At 39.9% G+C, this 21,258-nt stretch overlaps 2 protein-coding genes across 3 annotated transcripts in view; one reads left to right on the top strand and one right to left on the bottom strand.

The window, feature by feature from the left end:
- Positions 1–14,519, bottom strand: part of ighmbp2 (immunoglobulin mu DNA binding protein 2) — a 39,092-nt gene extending 24,573 nt beyond the window's left edge. Inside the window, exons 1-9 of one of the 2 annotated variants that reach the window (XM_052029018.1) lie at positions 14,392–14,519; positions 11,230–11,308; positions 9,814–9,983; positions 8,227–8,422; positions 7,670–7,770; positions 6,459–6,622; positions 4,467–4,667; positions 4,095–4,242; positions 1,682–1,856 (exon numbers count right to left, since the gene is read on the bottom strand). In XM_052029018.1, the coding sequence (XP_051884978.1) occupies positions 1,682–1,856; positions 4,095–4,242; positions 4,467–4,667; positions 6,459–6,622; positions 7,670–7,770; positions 8,227–8,422; positions 9,814–9,983; positions 11,230–11,300 (1,226 nt within the window). In that variant the 5' untranslated portion in view covers positions 11,301–11,308; positions 14,392–14,519. Of the gene's footprint in view, positions 1–1,681; positions 1,857–4,094; positions 4,243–4,466; positions 4,668–6,458; positions 6,623–7,669; positions 7,771–8,226; positions 8,423–9,813; positions 9,984–11,229; positions 11,309–14,098; positions 14,117–14,391 lie in introns of those variants that run through there. The other variant, XM_052029019.1, reaches the window with a different exon arrangement.
- On the top strand, positions 14,465–21,222 carry mrpl21 (mitochondrial ribosomal protein L21). Its single transcript, XM_052029020.1, has 7 exons — positions 14,465–14,571; positions 15,849–15,909; positions 16,819–16,904; positions 17,220–17,383; positions 19,065–19,117; positions 19,933–20,036; positions 20,927–21,222. Exons 1-7 carry the CDS (start codon positions 14,508–14,510, stop codon positions 20,989–20,991), a joined length of 597 nt encoding a protein of 198 aa, XP_051884980.1. The 5' UTR covers positions 14,465–14,507; the 3' UTR covers positions 20,992–21,222.
- Positions 21,223–21,258: the final 36 nt, after the last annotated feature.

The following is a 21,258-nucleotide window of genomic DNA, read 5'->3' as shown; positions in this document are numbered from 1 at the left end:
TGGCTCATAGCTACGCTGAAAACATAAGCCTCCGACATATTAATCTCCAAACAATATAATCACTGCATTATGTTTTTAATACTTCAGTAGAACCTTAATCAGTCAATTAATATTAAGAGGCTTCTGAAATGTTATTACTCCAAAGTGCTCCCAAGTTGCTAAGTGAACTAATCTGGTAAAAAGCTCAAGCTTGCATACCAGAAAGATCCCACATTTGATCTTGGTCCGTGTTGAATTGGCCCATCTAATACATATGGGATAGCTCAAGGGGTCTAGAATTGACCAAAGAACTCTAATTAGAGAGAGCACTAACATCATTAAAACAAATGTAGAAGGCAACTTTTACAGTTTCTGTATCACAAGCTTCTAACCTAGTACAAGATGAGCTTTGAAATTGCTTACTAACAGGCCTCCCTGGACTGTACTCTCTATCTGACTAAAATAAGACAATTTTGAGTGGCCCCATAGGATCTTAATTCATCACAGGCTAACAAATATGGGAAATCAAAGCTCATGTACATCAAGCTGCTTTCCTAGTGGAATATCTTTAGTGAGCTATCTCTAATAAGATTATCTTGCATTCATTAGAATGATTGAATAATACAGCACAGAAGGAAGCCATTCAGCCCAATTTTACTGAGCCAACTCTTCAAAACAAAATCCAAATAACACAAACCTAGTCCTTTCCCTGCAAAATTTTGCTTTCTATCCAATTACTTTTGAAATGACAATGAATTGCCACCAATCTAAGACACCGCATTCCAATTACAACAATTTATTGTTTTTAAATCAGAAATGGCTCTTTGTGTTCCTTCACCAATTATCTTTAAAACCCATTTCCTCTCTCTACTGACCCCTTTACAGCCACTGGAACTGGTTTCTTGTTACTTACTCCCTCAGAATTATTTGTGATTTTCAACAACTCCCTCAAATCTCCTATTGACATTTTCTGTTTCTGGGAGAACTCTAGCTCCACATAACTTAATTCTTTCATCCAGGTAAATCCTATCCAAATGTTCACTGAACATTTTCACATCCATCCTTGTGTGATGCCCAATGCTGTCAAAATACTCTAGCGAAGGCATTATTTTACAAATCCTCCTTCCTTACTTTTGTACCTCATTTGTAAAGTAAATGATTTTAAATGACGTCTTAGACAGTCTTCACAACTGCCAAAAGACATTTTACTCCCATGTCTGTTCCTACATTCTCCTTAATATCGTATCATTTATAGTCTCCCCTAATTCTTCTTACCAAAATGAATCAGTTATCACTCTTCCACTCACTGTTCATTTCCGAGTTCCGTCTCCTCTTTAAACTTTGAAATTCTATCATGCTTTGTCAAACATCTTTTGAAAGTGCATAGGTATATGTTGACAAGTGGGAAGTTGTGTATTCAGTTTCTTTGCCTCTTTCTAAGCCAGAACATGGAATTAAGCATCTCAGGATATTTTCCAATCTGTACCCACCAGAACAAGATTCACAAGAGCTTCTCTTCTCCAGTTTTTATGTATAAACCTTTTATTTATCCTGTAACCTTACTCTACTGAATGTCTTCTAGACTCGAGAGTTCAAAAGTATTGTGCAAACAGAATGTTTCTTTTGTGGGAGACAGAAGGTTAAATACTTTGTGGGAGACAGAAGGTTAAATAAAGACGCTCAGTACTTTTGGTGAACTCACTTGTTAGAAATAATGGTTGGAGGAAGTTGTTTGTGATCTCCAGCCAGGATGCATTTTGGGGCCTTCATTAATGGTATCCAGCAGCTTGCTTCCAATGCCTGTGCACACTCATCAATCACCACAAGATCAAAATAATCATCTGGCAAGAGTTTCAATGGACCATCATCAGAAGCACCTAGGAATAATAGAGAAAACTGCTAAAAAACAAAACAGTACATGAGCAGCAGAGCCCAGAAAGTCATTCCTTGTGTGCGATGCAATTGAATTCTTGTGCAAAATTGCTAAATGGGATTGGAGCCTTTAAGAGCGTAATATGACTTTCAATCATGCGGTTCCATCACAGCACAATGCACATAGAGTGCACAGAGTTGACTAATTCTTATGAACTGCTCAATTAGGACCTCCCCTGTGAAAACGATTCACACATACATCATTAACATGAAGTGTGAGCCACATTGGGCAACAAGGACAAACCTTACACCTGGGCTATTTAGAGGAACCATCAATTGTTGGGGAGCCAGATGGAATGAGTTCATTGTGTTAAAATAAAAACAGAAAATGCTGGAAATACCAAGCAGGTCAAGCTACACTTTAGAGAGATAAACAAAGTCAATGTTTCAGGTCAATGATCCTTCATCAGAATGTAACTAGCATGACAGCTCCATTTTGAGACAACCTAATGTACTCGTCATATTAGAGTCATCACAATAGACAGTTGGCTCTTGTAAGATAAAATCTGTTCCCCCTATCCTTAGCTACTGTCTTTAGTTGGACTCCTAGTTGTGCTATACAGCCATGGGCCACAAGTGAGGTACCAGAACACTGAAGGATAGCAAATGTTGTTCCTTTATTTAAGGAGGGCAGCAGGGATAAGCCAGGTAACTACAGGCTGGTGAGTTTTACGAGGGTTCTTGGGAAATTATTGGAGAAAATCCTAAGGACTGGGTGTATGTACATTTGGGGCTGATCAGGGATAGTCAGCATGGCTTTGACACTAAAAGTTGCAACATAGCAAGATAAAGGTGAATCAGAATCAGGTTTATTATCACTATATATCGTGAACATATGTCGTGAAATTTGTTGTTTTGCAGCAGCAGTACAGTGCAAGACAAAAAGACATAAAAATTACTGCAAGTTTCAAAAAATAAATAGGCATGCTTGCCTTCATAGGTCTGGGCATAGAATATAAATGTTGGGACGTTATGTTGCAAATTTACAAAACACTGGTTAGACCACACTTGACATATTGCATGCAGTTCTGGTCGCCACATTATAGGAAGAATGTGGTTGTGTTGGAGTGTGTGGAGGAGATTCACCAGAATGTTATGAGGACTGGAGGACTTTAGTTATGGGGAGAGATTGGATAAGGCTGCATTTGTTTTCCCTGAAGCGAAGGAGGCTGAGGAAATGTTCAAAATTAGAAAGAGGCACGGACAGGGTAGATAGTCAGAATTTTTTCCCCTGGTGTGGATATCACAAATAAGAGGGCACGGATTTATGGTGAGGGGAAGGAATTTTAAAGGAGATTTGAGGGATAAAGTTTTTGTTTTACACAGTAAGTGTAAATATTTGGAACTCACTGCCAGAGGAGGTGGTAGAGTCAGACAGAATCACTGTGTTAAAGAGACAATTAGAAAGAATCTTAAATAGGCAAGATATACAAGAACACAGATCTAATGTGGGCAAATGGGGTTAGCTCTTCGAGACAGAAGTGAGTATGGGAACTTGGGGCCTGGTGAGTGAAAGGGAGTGCAGGAACCGGAGCCCTAATGAGTGCAAGAGAGCATGGGGACTGGGCAAGTGAAAAGTGCAAATATCACCTGGTGAGCCAGGGACCAAACCATCTGCATTTCCAAATGGTCAAATAGTGGATTATTGGAGTTTTACTGTACAAGTTTCCAAAATCCAATTAATATGAACTATGTCCTACTTCTACTATATTTGCTTGCAGAATTATGTACATGAAAATAAAAAAAAATCTCCAGATGCAAGTTTCCTGTCTCTGCCTGCTGCAAGAATGGTACAAAAGCAACTTTGATAACCTCAATTCAGATAATTAAAAGGGTATATTTACTGCATAGAACAACCAAGAAATTGCTATAATTAAGATCATTCTTATTTAAAGGGGAAAAAGTACTGCATTTGAGAAACCCAAGTTTAGGGTCTCTGGTTTACTCTGCAAGTGTGTGTCTAAAATCGAAAAGAGATAGTGAAAAGACAAGGCAATCCCGGAAGGAAAATTTAGATAAAGGCAAACAAGCTTTTGAAGTCTGTAGACTGTATTACTAAAACGGGTAAAGTTAACCAGTTTTGTGGTTATAGAAAAGAGCAAGTTATTTAAGGAAATGTAGTTGACTGCTACTTCTAATAGAGTAAATCCCACATTCACCCTTTGTGCCTTACATAAATCTACCTGTGTTAGTTGCCAAGACAACACTGGCTTTTTTCAGTATCTGTACTGTAGCCGCCTCTTCCCTCGCTCTCAGCTCCTTTCTCAAACTCTTGATCTCACCGCGAAAGTGGACTTTCTGACCCCTGTCCTGTGCCTTCTTCATTTTTGCCTTTTGAGTAAAAATTTGATAATGTTTAATCTCTCTGCATGGAACATATTGTTACATTAACATAAGAGTTGTAAAAAAAATGTATTTTAGATAAGCAAAGATTTAAATTTTACAATGTAACTACAATGAAAATGTTTCAGTTTTACTGAAAATGGTGCAAATGTCCCTTTTTTGTAAGATAAAGATCCGAAACAAACAAATACAATCTGTGTGCAGATACTTACAAAAGCCTGATCAATGTCCTTCCTAATGTCCATTACTATTTGGGTGTTATCACTGTGTGCCAATACTGCATCCAGAGAGTGGCTATGTATGGACTCAAGCAGTCGTGCGGGGTGACCTAATCGCAGAATCTGTGCTTTAACTTGAGCCAGACGTTCAACAAGGTTGTCCACAGCAACATTAGAGGGAGCACAGCAAAGTACCTTGGGGAGTAAAACAAAATCTTCTTAGAGAACATAACATCTAGATACTAAAACAGACTGATGAAATGAGATGCATAGTTATCAGGAATAACAAAACTCAACTTTTTAAAGATAAGGTATAAGTTTCCCTTGCTGTAGGCACAGCAAAACTCAGAAGCTAATGATCTATGTTCCCAGCTCATACAAGCTGCCCTACTACATCCAAAGGGACATTTCCAAATGATTTCAACATTAAAGGTAGTACAAAAAATGTTCTACATGTTTTTTCCTTCCTTGTCCCAAAATATCATGTGGGATTTTCCATTAATTAGAAAGCTGGATAACTAAACCAAGCTCCTTGGCTCTTGATCTTTCTGTTTTCTTTGCAAACAACTTAATTGATAAAGCAAATAAATCAGACAGATATCCAGTTCCATTAGGCTTTACCTTCCTGTAATGTGCTTTACGTAGAAGGATGGTGAATGTGACACACAGAGTTAATGACATTGGCTCTCTTTTGTACATTAATTCACCCAAGGCAAATAAACATGACGCCCACTGCTAAACTTATTAGATCTTGTTTAAAAAGCAGAAAATGAGACACAGCCATCAGCTCCATTAAGTGTTGTTCGTTTTACAAAATAACCTTCAAACTGAGAGATGGACAAGTGAGACACACAACTCCAGACCTGGTGCATTTCATATTCAGAATCGGTTCTGTACAAAAAGGTGTACAAAATGAGGCAAGTTTCAGAAGCCTTTTAAAATGAACACAATGATACAACTCTGTATGCTACTTTTCAACTGCTGTTGGAAGTCACTTTGTTAAAATGCCCTCATAGTTTCATCTGACCATGGCCTTGTGTGCTGGGGAACTCCTATAAATCAAATACTGCCAGTAATTGAAATTATTAAAATTACAATTAATTACCACAAAATAGTAACACGTGAAGTTAGTGAATTAATTTTGCATTACGATTAATGCAGAGGCCATCAGTACTACTGAGTAAATTTGACAACTTTTGGCATGCACAAATGCAGTCAAATGTTGACATCCAGAGGTTGTGGCCCACAATACTTTGCACTGCCACAGGTTATACTGTAACAGTGTTCACCAGTAGATCAAGTACTGAAATCAACAGTGTGAAGTTGATTTATTCACCACCACCACACAAGCCATACAAAGAATGGCTGATGCATTCAGATGAACTTTTAACAGGATGATATCTTAACTACAGCTAAATAACCTCTTCAAAATTTAAATTTTACAAGAACTCCATTTGTTCAGAATTTAATAACTTGAAAGACATGTCAAAAACTAAATTCAAATTGAAGTTTTTCTTTTGACTTTTTCTTTAAATCTCTCTCTCTCTCATGTAATCCCATCATTTTTCTCAAACTTTGCAGTTTTCCCTAATCGAATGTACATCTAAATTATACTTCCTCATTTATATTTTGTCATTCACTCGTAATGGTTCAGTGAGAAACTTTTAATGTGATTGGTTACGAGTCTGACTATTCCTTTTCACTGTCACCAGGAGTGCCTTGCAGAGGAATCTACATTAAACCAGATAGTTATTCTGGGTAGTTTTTAGTGTAGAGGACTCCCTTCCTTTACCAATGAACACAAAAGTGGTGCCATTGTCGTACATTACATTTTGGAACCATCCCCATTCATCACCTTCTGATCACACTTTCCAAGTTCTTGATAATTAAAAGCACTCCTGTGATGAATGGCTCATAGATGCATTCCTCACTCATGAATTATTCATGTAAAATATCCCATGCACATTTCAAGTAAAACATTATCACCTTCAGGCCTTGTTTTACAGCTTGCAGAATTATTTCTACAACTGTAGTCGTCTTCCCAGTACCAGGAGGACCATGGATAATTGCCACTTCCTTCTGCGACAGTGCAAAATTTACAGCTTCTATCTGAGAGTCATCTAGACAGGGATTGTACAGCTCCTGGCTTTCTGAAGAAAATCATCAAGGAACACTTGTTATCAAAAGAAAATAAAGCACTCACATACTACAGTTTAGCACAAAGGATAAATGTGACTAAAACAGTTGCTCAGTTCTGAAGGGTTTTCATTTACATTTTATCTTCAAGTAACATAAAATTCAATGATAAAGTGAATCCTTAGTCTGTTTACTTTGCCACTTTGCTAAGTTCAATGCTGAACAAAAGTAGAATGCACATATTACTTTACAGCAGAAAATATTGCGTCAAGTTTTATTTTAAGTGTATAGAAATAGAGTCATAGCAGACCAAGAGAATATATTCTTTAAAAGAAAAGAAAATGAAAATCAAAAAAAATTGCTGCAACTAGAAATTTGACATAAAAACAGTAAATGCCAGAAACACTTAGCACATCAGGCAGAATCCTGCAGTAAGCCTCAGGAAGACAGATCCCACTCTGACAAGTCTGTCTGTGGCCTGCTGCACTGTTACAATGAGGCTAAAGCACAGGCAAACACCTCATTTTCCATCTGGGCACATTGCAGCCTTCTGGACTAAATTATGAATTCTCCAACTTTAAGTAACTAACATGTTAGTTCTTTCAGACTGTATGAGAACTAGACATTCTGTCAGTTATCCATTTGCGATTTTGGCTCAGTTTTTCACTTTCCATTACCATAAGCAGGCCTGTGGGCACATCCCAAAGCCCTGCCATTAGTGACACATAACAAAGACAAAGTAGTATAAATGTGCGTTTAATTGCTACAATAACTCATTTGGTCTCACCCTATCAGGGATGTTTCTTTGGTGCTCCTTCCCAACCTTCTCTGCTACTAATATCTTTTCTCCTTCCCAGTTCTGACGAAGGTTCTCGGATCTGAAATGTTAACTCTGTTTCTCTTTCCACAGGTGTTGCCTGACTTGCTGAGTGTTCCCAATACTTTGTTTTTACATCTTTTATAAACTCAATTTTACATATTGTAAATGTAAAATTAAGTAGTGCTCCATTTTCAAAGTTATCAAGACAATGAAGAAATGCTGTTTAAGAAATTGATCTTACTTTGACGTTCTGATGGAGAACTTGGCTCAGAAGTACCAAACAGAACATCAATGAGATGAGAAGCAGGTCCAGCATGGTATTGGCTTAAGGCTTTTAACGCACTAAAAGAAAACAATAAATTTTAACAAATGCATTGAAGCTTTGATAGAGCAATAGTTTTCTAAACATGAGTCTAAAACCTCAAAAAACTAATTGATATCAGTTGCCTAAACTTATAGGGCACTGCGTGAAAAAAGATTTAATGTTTCAAGAGAAAGAATACACAAACTTTAAGTTAATGTTAGATCTTTTCTTAAACCAGAAACAAAGTAGAAATCTAAATAATCAAGTGGTGGATCAAAGACACTTGAGGAGAATAGTTCAGTGTTGTCTACAATCTGCAACTTTTAAATGTATTAAGACCGAAGTAATAAGCAAGAAGCAGTTCAAAAGTACCAACATCCGGCTGATATATATTACAGATGCATCTAACAAGAAAGCTACACTTCTTAAAAAAAAATCAAATCGTGCTCCTGTTAAAGCTTAACACTGTTTAAGATAAAATATACAATGCTTACTTTTTCAGTCTTTTATAGGTGACATCATTAGCCAGTTTTAAAAGTTTATAGGAAGAGTCATGGTCAAAGTTCAGCTGATCACTGGATTCATCAAAGGCTACAGTGACTGATTTTTGTGTGATGCGTGTCACAACACCAGATGCAAGTTGGTCCAAAGGAGTGGAGCCTTGATTGTCATATAAACCCACAATGTCCCCTGAACAAAGGCGAAATAAAACTTAATGAATATGCCCATCATCACTCATGAAACATTAGCCAAATGAAGCATTACACCACCAGGCACAGAGTTGCATTCTCTGCTACAATTAGAAAATCACTGTTGCAAAAAGAAAAGACTGCATCCTTTCAATTTTTTTACATAATTAACAATTGACTCATCCAGAAAGAAAGCACATCCTGGACATTATACCTCACTGCACTTTCTAATCCTTTGTCCAGGATGCAGGTTTTAAGGGAAACAGGATCAATTTCTACTCCACTGATCACCTGATCTCAGTGCGACAGGAAACTAAATAGAGACTAGACATCTGTTATCGGAGAAACAGAGCAGCAAAATAATTATGTGGGAACTGCTTGTCATCAACATTGGCATCCCCTATGACTACTGCAGTTTACTCAATAAAAACAAAGAAAAGCTTCTCACAAAGATCAGAAATTAATACGATCTTCTCACAAAGATCAGAAATAAAAAGTAACACTATAACATAATCAACAAGAACTTACATTTATACAGCAGTCCGAGCTTAGAAAAAAACAGCTCAAAATGCTTCACATGAGCCCCCAGATAAAGTTTGACACCGACACACACATTTAAGATTGGTGAAAGACGGGTTTTGGGGAGGAGGAAGAGACAGGCAGAATAGCAACAACAAACTACTTAAATTATCAGAAAAAAATCACCCAGAAAATTTGCCTCCATCAGGTTATTGAAAGTTTGTGACCAGTTGTGTACCACAGGGATCAGTGCTGGGATCCTTACTGGTTATTACATACATTCACAATTTGTATACAAATGCAGGAAGTGTGATTGGCAAGTCTGCAGAAGACATGAAAATGGATGGTAATGTTAATAGTGAGAGGGATGGTTGGGGGCTGCAAGATGATATTGATCAATCAGTAAGAAGGGCAGAGCAACAGGAGATGAAAAATAATCCTGGTAAGTACAACATGATATACTTTGGAGGGACTAATAAGGGCAGGTCATATATAATGAATGATAGAGCCTTAGTGAGTATAAAGGAACAAAGGGACCTCACTATACAAGTCCAAGGTTCCTTAAGACGGCAGCACTGTAGATAAATTGGTGAAGAAGACACATGGAATACTTGCCTCTATTAGCAGGGGCACAGAATATTAGAGTAGGGAGGCTATGGTATAACTTTATAAAACATTGGTTGGTCCAAAGTTGGAGTACTTGGTGGTCTGCATGGACATGGTGGACCAAAGGGCCTGCTTCTGTGCTGTACAACTATTATTTCACACTCTTTCGGCTTTTAGTGAGAGAAGGTGAATGTGGCAGGAATCAGTTACTGCAATATACTTCTGATGCAACCGATGTGACAACATTAAAGAAGAAATGAAACACACCAGGACCAAAGTTATTGCTGGGCAACGTGGCACTGGCTTCATACTTCCTAGGTTCAAAGCTGACAAGAAAGCGTCCGTACAGTCCAGTTCTCTGGCTTTCCACCTGAAGCTTCAGCAAACATACTCCTCGCAGCTGGAGTTTTTTCACAGACACATTTTCCTGCCATTCCCTGAAAACAACCAAACAAAAGTAACACTATAACATAATCAACAAGAACTTACATTTATACAGCAGTCCGAGCTTAGAAAAAAACAGCTCAAAATGCTTCACATGAGCCCCCAGATAAAGTTTGACACCGACACACACATTTAAGATTGGTGAAAGACGGGTTTTGGGGAGGAGGAAGAGACAGGCAGAATTAGAGAATTCGAGGAGAAACTCCAAAGCTTTTGGCCTAGCCTGCTGAAGGCATGGCCACTGATGGTGGAGCAGCTCAAAAATCAGGGATGCACAAGAAAGCAGAACTGCAGGAACAGAGACTTCAAGAAGTTGTACAGCTGGAGAAAGTTACAGAGACAGGGCATGGTGAAGCCACAGAGGTATCTGAAAACAAAACAGTGAATTTAGTATCTGAGGTATTGCTAAACCAGGCACCAATTTAGATCAGCAAGGAAAGGGTGATGGGTGAGTGGGATTGACAGGTGTAAGGATGAGGGCAGTGGATGTTTGGATAAATTCAAGTTGCAACATTATGAATTTCTCCACAGATCACAGAACTTTGTGCAGAATAATCTGCAGCAGAGAATGAGCTCAATTCTAATCTGGTTCTCAGCCTTTTGAAGGTTGGAATCATTTTTCCCCAATCCAAATAGGAACCCAAGTTGCAAGTGTGCACGTGTGGCCTTTTGTTGGTGCAAACCTTTGATATGTTGTGCACTTTCTTCCTTTTGCGCATACATGCACATACATTTTAAGCCTGCTAGAAGTTCTCAGCTGATTTCATCTGTTCCTTGATGGCATTCCACCAAATGGTAGAGCCCAAAGAGACCACAGCAAACGGTTGATAACTAATGAGCTCCTTTCAACATACATTTACTGATAGAAATCTCCTGGTAGGGTGCTTAAAAGCATGAGCTTTCCAGAGACAGATCATCAATATTTATGACATCCATCAAGCTGTGTATCAGTACTGCTTGCATTTAAAAATCCTTTACAAATTACAGATATAGGGGCCAGGTTAATATCTGGTCTTCAATAAATAAGCTCATGAATATTCAACATTGCAAGTTGACTTGAATCAGAAATCTTTAATTTGGAGACTTTTTTGGTTCCTGTGGCAATCAAGTGAAAGGTATTAGAAAAACTAAACTGCTAGTCGTAAATTATTAATTTATTAAGCATAGTTAATGATTGGAGCTGAGTATTACAGCTCATGAAACTTAAAGAGATGAAAGGAGAGTTCAAAGAAAGTATACCTGGTTTCTTCAATTTCAGCTGCTCTTTCTTCTTGTAGTAACTCTAAATTTTGAGACACAAAGACCTCCATTGCTGCACCTATAAATGAAGTAAGGAAAAGCATTAAAAGCAAAAAAATATATATATATAGATATATATAGATATATACATATATAAAAAAATTGGATTCCACTCCACATGTGTGGAGGAAAGCAAGCAGCTGTTATTGCGAGGGCTTCCATTTATGGAGAATCCTTAATGCAAAAATACCATGTCGTAAAGCAGCTTATGAATAGTAACCAAATGCGGAATGCACATACAAGAGATGCGGACGTGAAAGGGGAAGGAACACACAGAAAGCCAATATGCGTGGATTAAAGGTGTGGGACGAAGGAGGTGGCAGAGTTGGTGCTAGTCAATCCAAAAGTGAAAATCATTGTGAGTAAGACTTCCTTGGTAAGTGTGAACAATAGATCATCTATAGATGTTCTGCATACTGACCCCATGAGGTATTATGCAGGTAACCAGTGGAAATCACCAACCGCACACAGCAACCCAATTCCTGAGGTTTACCCTGTCCTAGGGACATATCTTGGTTTATAAGGTATACTTGATGCAATACACCAATAGGTCAGATAATAGAAGACTACATTAGTGAAGGGTATTGCTTCCAGCACACATCCCACTCCCAACTCCCAGAGAAACAGCAGGTGACAGAGCCATTACAAAGCTACAAGCCACTGCCATCATGAACTCACCACACAGGAACTGCAGAAATGTCCTCACAGTGGCTAAGTTACTAAGCTAGTAATCCAGAGCTGTGAACCATGAGAAAATGAGTTCAAACCCCTACACAGCATCTGAAGAATTTAATTCAGTTAATGAAATTAGTCTGGTATTTAAAAGCTAGTATCGGTGGCAATGACCAGCATTAAAGTAATGGATTGTCAATAGTCTCCATCTGATTCAGAAAGTACTTTTAAGGAAGAAAATCTGCTGTATCATCAAGTGTGACCCATTTTGTGCCTGCAATGCCACTCGAAAAGGCCAAGCAAACCCCAACGACCTTACAGCACTGTTGGAATATCATCTGCAGCACTCAAGACCATTACCTTAATTGCTGGCCTTAACAGAAATGCCCATTTTTCTTAACAGAATTTCAAAAAAAATAACATCTGTGGGGAAACTATAGGCAATGTGGCAACATACATGCAATACTCACATCTCTTGAGCTAGTTGCACATTTCTTATCCCAAAATGCAAGCAGCTAGTCATTGAGAAAAGGTTGGTGAAGATCCGTTTTGACCACTTCACTGAAGGTTTAAGTTGACTCCCACCAGATTTTGGTGGGTGGCAACTTAAATATACAAATCCTGATTTCAAGTGTGCCACACAGATTCCATTTGTACCGGCTGTTCAGTGGCCTAACCTCCAGTACTTAAAGAATGTTGACCCACTCAAGAGTCTTTCCAGGGTAGCAAATAGATTTCGCAACATCCCACTGGTGGTGAGCTAGTACAGTAGGGGATCAAATGGAAGCAGCAGTTTAACGGCAGCATGGAAACGAGGCCTAACCTCAAAGGTAGTGCAAACATACCTAAGCAGGTTTAAGGTATGGTTGCTCTGCCAATTTTTCAGCCTTTCTAGAAATGCACCCCATCTTCCCCCATCTCCTTAACAACATTTACCACCACCATCCAACCATCAATCTCCCATACCTTCTGCCAATCAGGAGCAGTAAATATCTAAGGGCAGGCGTGGTAGTGTAGCAGTTAGCTTAACGCTTTACAGCGCTAGTGACCCAGGTTCAAATCCGGCCACTGTCTGTAAGGAGTTTGTACGTTCTCCCCGTGTCTGCGTGGGCTTCCACCAGGTGCTCCAGTTTCCTCCCACATTCCAAAGATGTACAGGTTAGGAAGTTGTGGGCATGCTATGTTGGCGCCAGAAGCATGGCGACACTTGCGGGCTGCCCCCAGAACACTATGCAAAAAGATGTATTTCACTGTGTGCTTCAATGTACATGTGACTGATAAAGAAATCTTAAGTGTCCATATTTACTAATATTTCTCAATGTAGCACAACAGCACAGAGGAAATGCAATAACTTATATACCGGGCAAAGGGCACAAATAAAGGTCAAATGACAGATGAATTTAAGGAACGTGTTTAAGAACATAAGAAACAGAATCAAGATAGGCCAATCAATCAGCTGCTCAAGCTTATCCATCAATCAATAAGATCACTGCTGACCTAATTCTAGTCTCAACACCATTTTCCTGCTCTCTCTCTGCATTCCCCTGGACTCTGAGGTTCAAATATCTGTCCATATTTACCTTAAATACATTCAATGACTGCACATAAACAGACCAGCATAAATATTGTAGAATCAGTTAATGTGCTGCATTGGTGTCATATCATTTCCTGATGAAGGGCTTCAAATGTCCATTAACTCTGCGTTGTTTCCCCACAAATGTTGCGTGCCCTGCTCATTATTTCAAGTTTTTTTTTCTGGCTCCTATTCCAGACGAGAGCAAAAAATGTACAAACTTGTGCAAAGGAAATTTACTAATATCTCAAACGTACATCTAACACTTGCGGTTGTTCAACATCTTTCACACCTGAAAGTACTTTCCAGCCAATGAAGTTTCTTCTTCAAAATGCACTCACTGTTGTATTTAAGATTGTAAGAAAGATCCCACAATGTGTGGCAAATACCCGATTATTTTCTCCCCTGATAAAGTCCACTCCCTCCCCACCCAAACGCTGCTGGCTCGCTCAGGAGGACACTCTCCCCTCACCTCCCCTGCCCTAGTTCAGTGATAAATGACAGCCAGGACACCGGGGGACATCGCTGCCCTCAGAATATTTCCACGGGGTCTTTAACATCCACCTGGAAGAGGAGACGAGGTCTCCGTTTGACGTCCCATCCCCAAGGTGCAGCAGCCGCTCGGCCCTGTGAGGGAGCACCAGCCGAGGCCTGTTGTGGTCAGGTCCCCGGTGTGGGGCGTGAACCCACTGTCCCAGGGACTGGTAGAGGGCAGGTAGCGAGTGAGGTTATTGACGATGACGAGCGGACCGACATCCTGCCCACTGTACAGCAACGCGCACCACACGGCAATATCCAGAACACCCAGCGCTGGGCTGTCACCGACCCTCGGCCCCCGGTCTCCGGGCCGCACTTACCCTGAGGATGGGACCTGGCTGCTGTCCGTCCGAGAACTCGTCCCCCTCACCAACCCTTCAGCCGCAACGGCGGAGTGTATTCCCGTACGGACCGGTGACGTGCGTCCGCCGGGGAGATGGCGGCGGCGGGCTGCGTGAGGTTGGTCGGTAACTGGAGCTGGTGTCGAGTCCGGGCCGCCGGTAAGTGGAGGGAGGCGGTGGAAGTGGAGGGGTCGTTGGTGGGGCTGAGGAATTGGGGTGGGGTCATGGAGAAGTGAGCGGGCAGGGGTGTTTGGGAGGTGGGCAGACGGAGGGTTGGGGTGGAGGGGGTGATGAGGTGGGTGGGTAGGCAGGGAGGGTCAGGGGTGGAGGGGTGAGGGTGAGATAGACAGGGAGGGTCGTGTGGAGGGGGTGATGCGGAGGTGGGCGGACAGGGAGGGTCGTGTGGAGGGGGTGATGCGGAGGTGGGCGGGCAGGGAGGGTCGGGGGTGATGGGGAGGTGGGCGGGCAGGGAGGGTCGGGGTGGAGAGTAACAGTTGGGAGTGGGTGTGGAGGGGCGTGGGGTTGGTGGTGGTGGGTGGTAGGGATGTGGTGCTGGGTAGAGATGCGGGATTGTCAACTGAGAGGTGATGGAGGTTGGTGGAATGCGGCATTGGATGTCTGGTCTATCTAAAATTCAATAAAGATTGAGTATAGATTTCTCTGTGGCCTTGCTAAACTGTGGCACAGTCTTTACCAATTTGTATATTTGTACTCTAAAATTTTGTTTCTCTACCTAGCCTAGAGTACCATCTTCCAAGAATGAGTTTGTTCTTTCTACCCCAAAATGTATTACCACACACTTATCTGTGTTGATTCTCATATCTCAAATATTTCCCATTCTGTACATTTACTAAAGTCCTCTTCCAACTTTCTTGAGACCTCAGTATGGACAACCAGCTTATCCAACTCCACCACCCTCCAAAACAAAATTGAAATCATCCACAAATTTAAAAAATTGTTATTGTGTTTTTAGTGCTGAGGCCTAATCTATGTTTTTATGAAGGATCAGCATGATTAAATTCCCTTTATACACCATTCAACCAGAAAGCAAAAGATTAAATATGTGTTTGTATAACAGCTTGTTTTATGCACACAGTGCTGGATTTTAATGTGCAAAATTTTTTGAAGATTTATTTAAATATGCCAGGGCAAAGTTTGTATTTATTGAGTGTAAAGGAACCTGTTCCATACTCTAGAATAAAAGTCCTTCAGTCTGAATTTGACATTGAATGAGGAGAGAGGTGGATAAAGCAAATTTTTTTTTTGGAGAAAATAAGTCTTTGGACCTTGCAAGAGACACGAGTTGGTCAGTAAGATTTTGACAATGAAATACACGGAATAAACATTTTATTCAAAATGTACATATCTTAGATTTTTTAAGCCCTATTCTGATGCAAAGTTTGTGATGTGTAACAAATAATATTGTCTTTTCTTAGTGTCATCTCTGGCATTCGCGTCAAGATATCAGAGTTCTCAAAATAATGCATTTCAACCAAGGTAATTGGAGGATTGGCATAAAATTGTTAAATGTAGTCAATATTTATGCACGCCCAATCATACAGCAGGCATTAGCAGGAGAAACTATCTCCACTAGCTTTAGATTATGCTTTTCACTATTTTTTCCATGTTGTAAGCCCTAAGTGCAGAAAGATGATGGCCTAAAATTTACTGGAAAACTATGGCATGTCTGCATCATGAGGCATTTTTCCAGTGCACAAGTCTAAGAAAAATGCAGTATCGCTGATGCAAGTTCATAATTTCTAAACAATCTGCACCACTCAGAGTCCTCTGTTGATAACCTCTATAGCATCACTTTCATGGTTCCTTGCATTTTCAAACTAGCTGCAAACACCACATTTAGAATTTTTAGGGTTTTGTTTTGCATACTTACTGTCATCTTCAATTTTTTTCCTCTCCAGAGTTCCTTGAGTATTAAGATTGACAAACATTACTTTATGTGATCCTTTTCAGACATGTGGCCTCACACAAAAGGGCACAGGGCATTAGTGATACAGTGCAGAGATAATTAAAGGCAGAGATACAGTGCATTAGTTTAGTTAGGAGTTTAATTAGTTCAGCACAACATCGTGGGTTGAAGGGCCTGTTCCTTTGCTGTGCTGTACTGTTCAATGTTTCCGTAGATGTGACATCTTTAAAACAGAACATATAGAACAGCATTGTTTAAGTTAGTGAAGCTAAGGAGCTGATTATGAAATTTGAATGAGTATCCGTATGGATTTAACTGCACAATGTTTTTAATTGAAAAATGGCCTTAATGTATTTGTCAAACTGAAAATCAGTTTTAAAATCTTCAGTATACTGCTTCGGTGCATAACCAGAACTTTACGTGTGATCATAACAAAGAATGTGACTTGATATTATTTCATTTTAAATCAAATTTAACAGGAAAGAAGCAGTGACATCATTATCAAAACCACCATGGCCTGAGATTAAATTGCCAGATCCTCTGGAAGAGGCAAAACATCACCTGGGTAAGATCTGAAATGTATACATTGGCTTGTCCGGCATCATCTCATTAAATCAAATTTCTATGATTCTGTAATCTGGTCGTCATTCCCATAAAGAACTTGAGGCTTAAATTTTGCATAGTCTGTTTCTATCAGAGCAATACTAAGTTATAATTTAACATTTATTCCTATTGAAGAATAACAAAAGATAAACTTGATTTTGCCCATTAAGCTATCATAGATCTGGTATGACTGATGTTAAACAAGATTTTTGAAAGTCATATTTGGACTCTGTGGTGCCAAGAGGCCAGTTGAATCAATTAGTTATTTTGTTTGCAGAGGTTGTACAGAATGTAAAGGCGTTGATCACTGCAGGAGCATACGGCAGGCTGTTTGCAGTTGTACACTTTGCAAGTAGACAATGGAAAGTAACCAATGAAGACTTAATCCTGATAGAAAATCATATTGAAGCAGACTGTGGTGACAGGATCAGACTAGAAAAGGTAAGAGAATGTGAGTGACCTTTATGTAAGTTTGTGGTCCATCAGATCTCCTGGAAAATATCATCATGTTGGATTGGGAGCTCTGATCTTAAACAGTCCCCAGCATGTGAGAAACAAATTTGTGATGAAAAATGCTGACATAGCCCTTGTGAATTTTTTTGCTTTTTGGAGAGTGAATCCACAGAAAACATCTGGCCCGAGATGGTGTCCCTGGCTGTGTCCTTAGATCCTGCACAGATCGGCTGGTGGTATTTTTAACAACTCCCTGCTTCGATCAGAGGTTCCCACCAGTTTTATGAAGACCTCTATCATCCTGGTACCTAAGAAAAACAAGGGAACGTGCCTTAATGACCACCGCCCAGTGGCTCTGACATCTGCCATCATGAAGTACTTCGAGAGGCTGGTCGTGGCACACATTAGCTCCAGCCTCCCAGATAACCTCAACCCACTGCAATTCACCTACCGCCAAAACAAGTCTACGGTGGATGCTGTCTCCCTGGCCCTACGCTCATCTCTGGAGCATCTGGACAGTAAAGACACCTATGTTAGACTATTGTTTATTGACTACAGCTCCACCTTCAATAATATAATTCCAAGCAAACTCATCTCCAAACTCCTAGACCAGGGACCTAAACACCTCCCTTCGCCACTGGATCTCTGACTTCCTGACCAACAGACTACAATCAGTGAGGATAGGCAGTAACACGTCCGCCACAAATATTCTCGACACTGATGCCCCACAAGGCTGTGTCCTTAGCCCCCTATTCTACTCCTTATACACTCATGACTGCATGGCCATATTCTGCTCTAACTCTATGTACGTTTGCAGATGATACCACCATAGTGGGGCGCATCCCAAATAACAATGAGCCGGAGTACAGGAAGGAGATAGAGAGCCTAGTGACATGGTGTCATGATGACAACCTTTCCCTCAATGTCAACAAAACAAAAGAGCTTGTCATCGATCTCAGGAAGTGGGGGTATGCATATGCTCCTGTTTACATCACAGGTGTTAGGGTTGAGAGCATTGAAAGCTTCAAGTTCCTAGGGGTGAACATCACCTGTCCTGGTCCTACTACGTAGACACCATTGCCAAGAAAGCTCACCAGTGCCTTGGCATGTCCCCTTTGACCCTCACTAATTTTTATCAATGCACCATAGAAAGCTTGGTACAGCAACTGCTCTGCCCGTGACTGCAAGAAACTGCAGAGAGTTGTGGACATAGCACATCACAGAAACCAGCCTCCCCCCCATGGACTCTGTCTACACTTCATGCTGCCTCGGTAAAACAGCCAACATAATCAAAGACCTTACCCACCCCGGACATTCTCTCTTCTCCCCCCTCCCATCGGGCAGAATATACAAAAGCCTGAAAACATGTACCACCAGGCTCAAGGACAGCTATCCCATTGTTATAAAACTATTGAACAGTCCGCTAGTACAATAAAATGGACTCTTGACCTTGCAATCTACCTCGTTATGATTTTGCATCTTATTGTCTACCTGCACTTTCTCTGTCATTGTAACACTTTATTCTGTATTCCATTATTGTTTTACCTTGTACTACCTCAAAGCACTGCTGTAATGAATTGATCTGTATGAATGGTATGCAAAACAAGTTTTGCACTGTACCCCGGTACGTGTGACAATAATAAACCAATTTACCAATTTCTTTATGTAGGTTCTGTTGGTTGGTGGGGATAACTTCACACTCATTGGAAGACCAATTCTTGGGTAAGGTTTAGTTTATAAATTAATGAGCTTCTCTAGTAGTCTAAAATTAATCCTATTAAAGCTCTCTACACACCATAGCTTTTGAATTATATCCAGCAAGAGCTGAATTATTAAATAAGCTTGATTAGGACCATCTCACTTGCATTGTAATTGTTTTACAATATACTCAAATTGTAGTTGCTTCTCTCATTCCACAATTGATGTACTGTTCCGTGGATGAACAGGGTAATTACTTGATTTTCAATCAGAACATCATATCTCCTCATGTTTTTGGTGATTTATTTAAGAGATGTGCTAAGCAACTTGTATAATCTTTGCAGTGGAGGTGATCCTTTTTGCTATTTTCTGGTCCCTGACATTCTAGGAGCCACTAGTTTGCATTTAGCCATTACCTTAATAACATGGAAATATTTTCAGTTTGTAATGCAACTCAGTGGAGAATTTTCATTCATTGGCAATGGGAAAATTGGGAACCAGACTTCCATCTATTTGTACCCATGAATTTATGATGGATAGTAAATATCTAAAGTATTGAACTTTAACCTAAAATCACTTTCAGGTCTAGTTATCAGGCATGACTGATGGAGGCTTCCCATGCATGGTTGCTTTCGAATTAAACATTGAGTCATTGCCCATTCTTTGGCCTGTGCACTTTGTAAGAAATTAATTTGTTGTGTCATAAGAATACAACGTGATGTGATTTCATAATGGCATGTTGAGAGCCAAAAAGAGATGTCTGCTTCACAGTTTGTAAAGGCCCTGATGATATTTTGGTATGTTAAAGGCACTATATTAAAGCAAGTTGTTGTTCACAGGCGAGATCTTGTACGAGTGGAGGCAACAGTCATTGAGAAGACAGAATCTTGGCCTAGAATACACTTTAGATTCAAACGGAGGAAACGTTACCGGAGGACAAAGAGTAAGTCGGATCACCAGCATTTTAGTCTACTTAGTTATGTATTGTAACTAAATTTAGTGTTCTATCAAAACTACTCAGTAAATCATCTGGCGAACATTCGTGTACAATTCAGATTTGCTGCTTGCTTCACTTTTTCTGCATTCAAGAGTAAGAAAACTGATAATTGCACAAAGGCCTTTACAAAGCAACTTCCTACAGTTTTTTTTCTGCTGTTGTCAGTGCATAGTAATGAATACACTTTAACCACTCGGCCTCCAGACCTTGTTATAACCTTGGCCCAATCTGAAATCTATTGGTGAGGCCACAGTTACTGATGATAAGATGCCATTTGACCAAGTGCAGCATCAAGAAGCTTTGGTAAAACGGAACTCAATCCAAAGGAAACACTGCACAAAGAGAGATGATTTAAGATTATTGGATAGCAGTCATCTCAGCTCCAGGGTGTTGCTGCAGGTTGCTCAGGGCAATGTCCTAAGACCTAGGTCCAATCATTGTTAGTTGCTTTGTCAAGGACCTCTCTCATCATAAGGTTGGAAGTGGAGGTGTTCACTGATGATTGCACATTGTTCTATTCCATTTGCTGCAACTCAGCAAATGAGGCAGCCCACGTTGGCACTCAACAAAATCTGGACAATGTTCTGGCATGGGAATCCCAAACTTAATTTATAAATCATTCTAAATCCATTTATCTTTCCTCGTGATTACTTTATTTAAAGCATTTTTGTTATGATCTTTTTGAACCAAAATCCTACTACCATTACCTTAATTCCCAAAGCTAGCTTTTTGTGTTGATCTAAAATCTTTCCAGATTTTTCTTCAACTTAATATTTTTCAGTTCTCAGTATAAGGTTTCATTTAAATTGGAATTTTCTTTTGTTTCTTTTTTGCAGCAATTGTGCAACCTCAGACTGTTCTCAGAATCAACACAATCGAAGTTGCTCCAGCTCTGGCTTGAGTGCTGGCAACTTCGAGTCCACAAGGCTAATAAAACACCATCCTACAAACGCAGTGATCCATACACGTGAACTGCATTCCCAGGACCTCTAAATCATTTGGTGTTACATCATATTTTAAGTTGCTTCCATAGGTATCTGGTGTTTGAAGTCTTTGTACATGTTATAGAGCAGTACTTCTACTAATCAAAGTACATGCAACATGTGAAAATAAATATTTTCATGGAATCTGATTGCAGAAGTCCTCTTTAAATGTTGTTAGAGACCTA

This window comes from Pristis pectinata, chromosome 14, assembly GCF_009764475.1.
Source record: "Pristis pectinata isolate sPriPec2 chromosome 14, sPriPec2.1.pri, whole genome shotgun sequence".
Classification (NCBI taxonomy): domain Eukaryota; kingdom Metazoa; phylum Chordata; class Chondrichthyes; order Rhinopristiformes; family Pristidae; genus Pristis; species Pristis pectinata.
Note: the sequence above shows the minus strand (reverse complement) of the source record. Positions and strands in the feature narration are given on the sequence as shown.